The 8,302-nt window shown below is 47.3% G+C and overlaps 2 protein-coding genes and 1 long non-coding RNA gene across 7 annotated transcripts in view; 1 reads left to right on the top strand and 2 right to left on the bottom strand.

Annotated features, from left to right (window-relative positions):
* Positions 1–694: 694 nt before the first annotated feature.
* On the bottom strand, positions 695–4,509 carry MLNR (motilin receptor). The gene is made up of 2 exons (XM_035323150.1): positions 3,604–4,509; positions 695–1,585 (listed from the first exon to the last, which is right to left on the bottom strand). The coding sequence occupies exons 1-2, from the start codon at positions 4,379–4,381 to the stop codon at positions 1,287–1,289; spliced, it is 1,077 nt and encodes a 358-aa protein (XP_035179041.1). The 5' UTR covers positions 4,382–4,509; the 3' UTR covers positions 695–1,286.
* A 688-nt stretch (positions 4,510–5,197) lies between these two features.
* Positions 5,198–8,302, bottom strand: part of FNDC3A (fibronectin type III domain containing 3A) — a 116,634-nt gene continuing 113,529 nt past the window's right edge. For all 5 annotated transcript variants that reach the window (XM_035323023.1, XM_035323017.1, XM_035323038.1 and 2 more), the window contains one exon: positions 5,198–7,049. In XM_035323023.1, the coding sequence (XP_035178914.1) occupies positions 6,735–7,049 (315 nt within the window). In that variant the 3' untranslated portion in view covers positions 5,198–6,734. The remainder of the gene's footprint in view (positions 7,050–8,302) is intronic.
* LOC118165267 overlaps positions 7,734–8,302 on the top strand; it is a 30,585-nt gene continuing 30,016 nt past the window's right edge. Inside the window, exon 1 of the long non-coding RNA XR_004749954.1 lies at positions 7,734–7,839. This is a non-coding gene — a long non-coding RNA (uncharacterized LOC118165267). The remainder of the gene's footprint in view (positions 7,840–8,302) is intronic.

Genomic DNA, 8,302 nt, shown 5'->3' with positions numbered 1-8,302 from the left:
GGAATGCTTAATGTGTGCGCAGTGAGTTGGGGACTTTTCTGCCTTCGGATATTTTATTCAGTGACTCAGAGCTATAAATTGCTAATGAAAGAGTTTGGCCATATTTTTAAGACTGGAGAAGGCTTGGATCCAACTCTGCTGTTCTGAGATCCCCAAGCTGGATTTTGAGTTGCCTCAGCGTTTTGGTAAACTCCAGCATTTTATGCACCACAGACACATAAATTAACAAAGGCTAACAAGTTAGCAGAGGCACGTGCGGCCGTACCTCCGGTGATGCTCACGTAAGCGCAGTCCGACTTCACTGATTTTTGTTCCAGACTTATCTCAGGATAGCCTGGAAGACAACTGCTAAGATGCCTGGGTCACGCCCAGTCGTTCCCTGGAGCAAACGGCACCGTAACTCCTTTATAACCCCTCCTAGCAAGTACTCGCCCTTAGGTTTTGTAGGCTAACTTAGTATTTCAACCCTCTGGAGCAAAACCAGCGAGCTGTTTTACGACCTGCGGTACACCCACAGTCCTGGGCGCAGTCCAGCACGTGGGGTGACGTGTCCCGTCCGTGAGCAGCTCGGCTCGCTCGGCGTTATCGTTTGCACACACGGTACACAACGTGATGCCAGGGAGGCAGAGCGCTCGCACTAACCAAACACCTCAAGAGGATGTAACCAGGAATATCTCAGTTGGCACAGGGGATTGGTTGCCAGTAATTAAGAGATCCTACTTGATTGCACGGGTCAGACCAGAAGGGTTAAGCCCTTTAATAACCGAGAAGACGGTTCCCCAAGGGAAGAGTTAGGCGATTACAAGAGCAGGTGGTAAAAACATGCTCCCCTTCTCCCAAGGATGCTCGAGGTGATGCACAGTTCCTTTTGTGTCCCTCTCCTTACAAGAACAACATTTTAAAATAGCAAAGGCTCTCCGGGAGTTGCTCCTTGCCTTGCGGTCCTCCATGTCGGGATACTTAGGCAATACGACCAATCGTAGAGAACACACGTGCGATTGAACCACACGGAACAAACATAAACCTCAGTTTTACTGGTAATACGCTCCAGCTTTCCCTCTCGTGCTCCCTTTCACTTGCCGCACGTCGTTCTCCCCATTTTAAGGTCCACGCTCGCTCTGTTAGCAAAAACACACGTATTTCAAAATACAAAGCGCTATAAAACACCGCACGCACTGACAGCCGTCCACCCTTCCTGGCTCCGCTGCGAAAAGGAAGCGCCTTTCCTTCGCAGGGAACGTCTCGAAAAGCCTGGCGTCCGGGGTGCAGCCTCAGAGGCCGGCCATTTACTTGTTTCTCATGCTAGTGCTGGTTTCCGTGTAGCCTCCAGCCTCTTTAGTGATCGCGAAGGCCCTTTCCGCGGAGCGGTGCGGCAGCAGCAGCTTGTAGACTGCCGCCCTGTACTTCTTTGAAATGAGGTTGTAGAGGATGGGGTTGATGGAGGCACTCAGGTAGAAAAGCTGCAGGGCGAAGATGTTGAAGTACTGGGAGAAGAGCATCATCCTGGTGTCCTGGGTGTTTATAAAAATGATCCTGCCAATGTGGAAAGGCAACCAGCAAATTATAAAGGCCAGAATCACCACAGCTACAAGACAAAACAACACATGCAAGAGTTAAGGAGCGAGTTAACTTATCAAGCATCCAGCAAGCTCTATGTCACGCGGCTGCTTTTGGAGGTTTTTCAAACGGGTACGAATGAAATACAGAAATAAACAGCCTTGAGTTGAGAACGGGAACAGCATCAGGTCCAGCAGTGAGCCTTTGGATTAAGAGGCAACTGGCAAAATCGTCAGCTGAACTCTGACAGCTGAGTTTGCCGAGAAGAATGTAAACAGCTGTAACAGCACTGTAACATCTGGGCAGCACGGCCAGGACAGAAAGATTCCCCTCAGCACTGACTGCATGGTCATGTGTGTGATAGGAAAGGGAAAATGAAAACCTGAGCAAGAAGAGGTGTCTGTGTGGAAGCACCGGGCAGGCTGCGCCTTACAGAGGCTGTTCCTATGCACCTGCATCGCTGTCAAATGCTGCAGGGTCAGAACTGTGAGGGGGGAATCTCAGACATCCCAGCTCCCACTGAATCCGCGCTGCTGTGGTGTGAAGACCCTGCTGTGTTAATTTGGCTGATTTTTCCCCCTGAATCTCCCACACATAGCCCTGGACAGCTACAGCTGCAGATATTGCCTAGCTGGATCTCTAGCTTGAGGCACTGCAGCTGTTCCCATGGTCTTGCATAGCTTCTTAACACACCACCTTTAAAAGGTACTTCATCACCTACAAACCCTCTTGCAATGGCCACATAGCTGGAGCAGATGAGGAAGAACCAAGTGAGTGCATGATTTAAAGGGTCACCTGTGAGGTAATGTGTTTCTCAGCACCAATTCCTACAAAATAAACTAGTGTGCTCACATTTTTAATTATTTTTGCTTATAAGTGCAGGCAAATAAAACAAATGATCATTTCAGGAGGATCCTTCATCTTTCTCAGAGCTTAGAAAAAGCAAGTTTATGCCTGGAATACATTGATGGCACCTGCTCCTTTGAGATGAGCAAATATCTTCATATAAATATATATATAGGATATATAGACATAAAAATTAATGCCTTTCATTTGCTAAAAATAGGAATGGCATCGAGTCCAGTTATGAGTCTTTGGATTTGGACGTGTTTCTGTTGGCCAGCCTTGTGCCTTCTCCAGTGTAAGCACCTTCCTCAGGTCAGCCAGCGAAACGGGCTTAGTTTTGTTACTTCCTGCTCCTCTATTTCTGCCCAGCTGATCGCATCCTCGGTGCGAGAAGGCTCCCATATAGATCACAAAACCCTTCCCATCGGTGAGAGAGCAAGCAGGGCATTTCATTTCATGCTTGTTAATCGATAATTAGGTTAATTTCTGTGTGCCAGATTTGCTATCTACAAACTTTGCAGCCCCTGACCAGATTGGGACCCCCAGCTTTCCCACACCTAACACTCATTGAACGAACGCGAGTAAGAAAATGAATGAAGAGCTGACAGCGCTGTGCATCAGCAGGAAGTGCTTTGGTACAGTGCCACTCGTTTGGAAACAGCCCTGAAGGGTTTAATGCCGGTCTGCAGCCTGCCTGGGCTGTCGGTGAGCTGCTCCTGTGGAGGACAGCTTAGAAAATCATACAGATTTTTTTTTTCAGAGGCAGAAATTTGCCAGTGGGAGGTGGCTGGGACTGCCGGGATGCCAGATTTTCTGAAGTAGCAGACCACCAAGAGCCTCGTATCCAGTCCTGTCTAGTAAAATCTAAAAAAAAAGGGGTATTTCTCTGGAGCCAGCATAGCTGCTGGCTGTGTGGTGTCAGAGAGTGGCCCCCTGGAGCCAGGTCGGGTACCTGGGCTGTTCTCCTGCATTCCCTCTGCCCTGCATGTGCTCCTGTGGATGCTTCAGCCCCGTCCCTAAAGATAAGCCCAAACTCTTCCCCTCTCCCCACCTGCTGTGGTGCCCAGATGCTGCTGGCAAGGTGCACTGGGGCCCTCTGAAGCCCAGCAGCCCCAAAATGGGCGGCTTTCTGGCAAAAAATGGGGAAGGTTCTGCCAGAAAGACACCTCCTGGGTACCATCGAGGGTCTGCAGGACTCACCCAAGATCTTGACGGTCTGCCGGTGTCCCCGCTCCCTGAGGGCTGCGCTGGGACCCCGCAGGTGCCCCTTGCTGCGCCACAGCTCCCTGCCGATGAAGCCATAGAGGACGTTGAGGCAGAGGACGGGCAGGACGAAGTAGGAGGTGGTGACCCAGAACATGGTGGCCAGCAGGCCGGACTCGAGGGCCTGCGGGGTGGGCTTGCACTCGCGGCCGAAGTCGGTGTGGTTGTCGGGCTGCTCGACGCCCACCAGGAAGAAGAAGGGCCCAGCCGAGAGGAGGGCGAAGGCCCAGAGGGCGCCGATGACGGCCTTGACGCGGCGCTTGGTGACCACCACCTTGGCCTTGAGGGGGAAGCAGATGGCGAGGTAGCGCTCCACCGTCAGGGCGGTGATGTGGAGGATGGTGCAGTAGGTGCAGCCCTCGCTCAGGTAGTGCGAGAGGCGGCACAGCAGCTGCCCGAAGATCCACGGCCGCGAGCGCCACAGGCGGTACAGGTCCAAGGGCAGCCCCAGCAGGATGAGCAGGTCGGACACGGCCATGCTGCCCAGGTACAGGTTGGTCGTGGTCTTCATGTCGCGCTGCCCGCAGATGACCAGCACCGTCAGCACGTTGCCCGCCACACCGACGGCGAAGAGCCCGGCGCACACGGCCGTCACCGGGATCAGCGCCCGCACCGGCAGCGCCGAGCACAGCCGCTCGTCGCACGGCTGCCCGGGCCACGACGCCTCGCCCTGGCTGCCGTTCCCCCCGCCGCCCCACACGGGGGCCGCCGCCATCTCAGCCCCTCTCCTCCAGCTCCTGCTCCTCCGCCGCCGCCGCTCGGAGCCGCCCGAGCTCGGCCCGCCCCGGCCGCCCGCCCCGCCCGAGCCTCGGAGGGAGGCGGCGGAGGGCGGGCGGCAGCCGCGGAGTCGTGGTTGGAAGGGGACTCGGGGACAACGACAAAGAATGATGCTTTTTTTTTATTATTATTTTTTTTTCCACAGATTTGAAAGGTAACTCTGCTACATCGTTTTTTTTTATGCATTTCCTAGGAGGCTAGACAGTTTTCGTCCTCGTGGAGTCCGACGCGTTACAGTTGCAAAGTGATATGTTTGGTAGTGTATCTATAACGTCTTAAAAAGTTTTTTTATTTTTATTTTTTTTTATTTTTTAATTTTCTTTTTGGAATGTACAGTATATGAGGTAAAATTAAGATTACATTAAAAACCTGTCTTCAATGCAGTAATACGCACTGAGGCTCAAATGGCAAATACGCTAGTAAATGACTATCAAAAATAGGAGCTCATTTGAATTTTACTATGAAAAACATTAAGTCACCGCAGGTTGACTGCAGTAACAAATCTTACCGCTTTTTAGACATTCAACCGTAAGAAATCTCTGGGCTTATTACACTCAACCTCATTTGTACTGCCAAACATGGCACTTTTAAGAAGGTTTCTAGAAAACACCTGTTATCACTGTAGTCTGTGGGAAGGTATCAGCCTATACATAAAAATGACAGATCGGAAAGGAAATGTAAACATACAGTACAGTCTAAAGACAGATCATCCTCGCCACTTGGAGGCCAAGTTCTTAGCCATTTTTTTTAAAAAAAAAACAAAACTCAGCAACATTTTTTTCTACAGCACAGATCATTGGACGTATAAACAATTACAATACATGCCCGTTATAAGAGAAATTCTTCAGAGATCTTCAAAGCACAAGACAGAGGTTCCTTTTTTATTATTATTAAGACTGACAGAAGTGTTTAATACCATTAAAAATGCTAAACTGAACACAACTAGAAGTCATTAATGATCCACTATCTCGTAACTCAAATAAATTAAAAATAGCTAATTACAAAGTGTATAACAAGTAACGTAAGTGTGATGAGACAAGAATTTGTTTAAAGATAGGTTCACTACAAGCTTTGTGTCACTGGCAATCATTGACATCTAGCAAGATGTTCAATGGGATACTTGATAAAATTCAGTCTGGTCATTCAAGAACTCACAAATGCAAGCTCACAAAACATTGATGAGTTATGCAATTGCAAAGTGCTCTAATGCAACATTAACTACATGCAATCAACAATTTGGTACAGTATCCAAAGAGACATTACATTAAACATTAGGATCTCAAGAAAAAGCAGCTTTAAGTTTTCTGGTGCAAATTACTACACTTCGTCTCTGATTTGGTGCCCCAAAGAAAAGATAGGAAAAAAGAAAAGAAGAAAAATAAAGAAGGCAGTGCTTGATTCTGGTGGATATGGCAAGTGAATGTCGGGGGTAACAGCAAAAATTCGGTCATGAATTTTATCTCAAAGATCTATTAACTAGCCAAAATCAGAGGGCACAGACACCTGTATAAACTGCATCCGATCAAAGGTCAACTTCAGAAATGCATTTTTAAATTTAAGTAACAAATCTAAAAAGTTCTCTCTCACTCTCCCTCCTGTATTCGTAAGAAGTAAAAGAGGCATTTTTTCATGAGTAAACATCAAATCCTGGGGGCAAGATAAACCACTTGTGCCATCCCCTCGTAGTCTTTCAAAAACATCTACTTGCAGTGAAGAACTCCACATTTATCAGGTAAGAAGCTTCCTTCGTGCACACTCTTCCATTCAGTTTATTATTTGCTGCCTGAGAAAAGCCCCTTCTGTTTTTCATCATGAATCCTGCTTCCCAAATAATTAAGACAAATGAGGAGGTAGAAATACAGCGCTAAATTGCTTTCACAGCATCAGATTAATATTGTATACAGCACAAGTTTGTTAAGTGTAAGTTTTAAATGCGTTCTGCACATTCTTCCCTGCTATGGTAGTAACCCTTAAAAGTGTGGGCTGGGAAACCGTTTTTACACTTGAGTTTACTGATCAAACCCTTTTCATTTAAACACTGCTCGCCCCATATGAAGTTTGTACTGCAAGAAGGCATATTAAAAAAAGATTGTATTTCTGTGGCTTGCATTCTACTAACACGTGTCAGCCTATACCTACCAGTAAGCTTTTTAAAGTGGCTGAAAAGGTTTGCATCAGTCCCAATGCCGGTGCTAAATGCCTGTTTTTGTAAAAGCAAGAGAACAGAATTATTTTTAGATTATGAGAAAGTAAAATGTAATGGGCAGCATTCTAAAATAAATCTGTTTTCTTCACTTTATTACAAAGTACTGGATGATAACAGCGATCAGAATGGAAAAGATAGCAAAAAGTGCAAGAATGACAGCAGCACACACTTGGTCGCTCTGTGACCATTGTGTCCTTGTGGTTTGCACAGTGTCCTTGTTGGTGCTTGCCGGTGGTTCAGTCCTCTGAGAGATGAATAGCACTGGTGCGCTGTAGGGGCCTATCAGGTCCTGATGACCTACTGCCTCCTGGCACTGGCGAATGGCACATGCACGAAAACGATATTCACAGTTCAGCTGGAGGCCTGTGTATCGGAACGACCAGTCCGGGCCCTTGTAAATCTGTCGATAAAGAAAAAAGGCTGCATCAAGTAAAAGTGCCGTACGTCCTCATACATATCCCAGTATGCTTTTCTTTAGGGAGACAGGATCAGACAGCTGGGGTTGTTCAGCCCGGAGAACAGTAGGCTCTGGGGAGACCTCATAGTGGCCTTCCAGTACCTACAGGGTGCTACAGGAAAGCCGGGGAGGGACTTTTTGTCAGGGGGTCGAGTGATAGGACAAGGGGGAATGGCTTTAAACTAAGAGAGAGGAGATTTAGGTTAGTTATAAAGAATAAATTCTTCACTCAGAGGGTGGTGAGGCACTGGCACAGGCTGCCCAAAGAAGCTGTGGATGCCCCGTCCCTGGAGGTGTTCGAGTCCAGGTTGGATGAGGCAACCTGGGCAACCTGGGCTGGTGGGAGGTGGGCTGGAACTAGGTGATCGTAAAGGCCTCTTCCAATCCAAGCTATTCTGTGATTCCATGGTAAAGGTAACTGTGCTTTCACCCATGCAAATAAGAACATACAGAAAAGCTCACAGCTTAAATGCCAGAAAGTCTCCAGTCTTTTTTGTGAAGCACAGGAAAAGAACCACAAGTTCTCCTACGGCATGATAAGGACAAGCTAACTATTTCAGACGCTGCAATATTATAAGGTGTTTTTAGTGACCTCTTACAATGTAAATACCACACCCCTGGATATAATATCTGCTATCATGTCACAGGATTTCAGGTAATTAACTATATCAAGCTGCTTCATTTATTAAGTCTAACCGATCCAATGTACTTCGCTGTAGCTGAGTTATTGCATGTTTCAGGTACTGGATTATATGGGGAAAGCTGCAAGGAGCCCTTCCTGTGATTCTTGATTTCGTCAGACCCCAAGACACAGATGACTTTTGTTAGGGTGTTCTCCGTGGGTGCCTCGGCTGGCTGGTTAACATGAGGGGGCTTTCAGGTTCAGATCACAACTCTTCAGCACGGAGTGCCTAATTCAGTTAAATCTAAATGCTGGTTTCTTATTTTAATTAATTTGCAGCTATGCAAAGGCCCTGTAAAAGCTAATAAAATCCCATGCAGGCACAATTTCTGTTAGTAGATGTATCAACAGGAACTAAGCTATTATGCGGGTAGCCTGGTAGAGTTTGATTTCCCTCTTCAAAACCCTTCATCTTTTTTCTTTCCATTATCTGGATTTATTTAATTGGTAGCAGGATACGGAAATATCACATCAGTTGTTTTGCCCGCAGTTATTTTATTGTTAGACAGTATTT

This window comes from Oxyura jamaicensis, chromosome 1, assembly GCF_011077185.1.
Source record: "Oxyura jamaicensis isolate SHBP4307 breed ruddy duck chromosome 1, BPBGC_Ojam_1.0, whole genome shotgun sequence".
Lineage (NCBI taxonomy): Eukaryota > Metazoa > Chordata > Aves > Anseriformes > Anatidae > Oxyura > Oxyura jamaicensis.
Note: the sequence above shows the minus strand (reverse complement) of the source record. Positions and strands in the feature narration are given on the sequence as shown.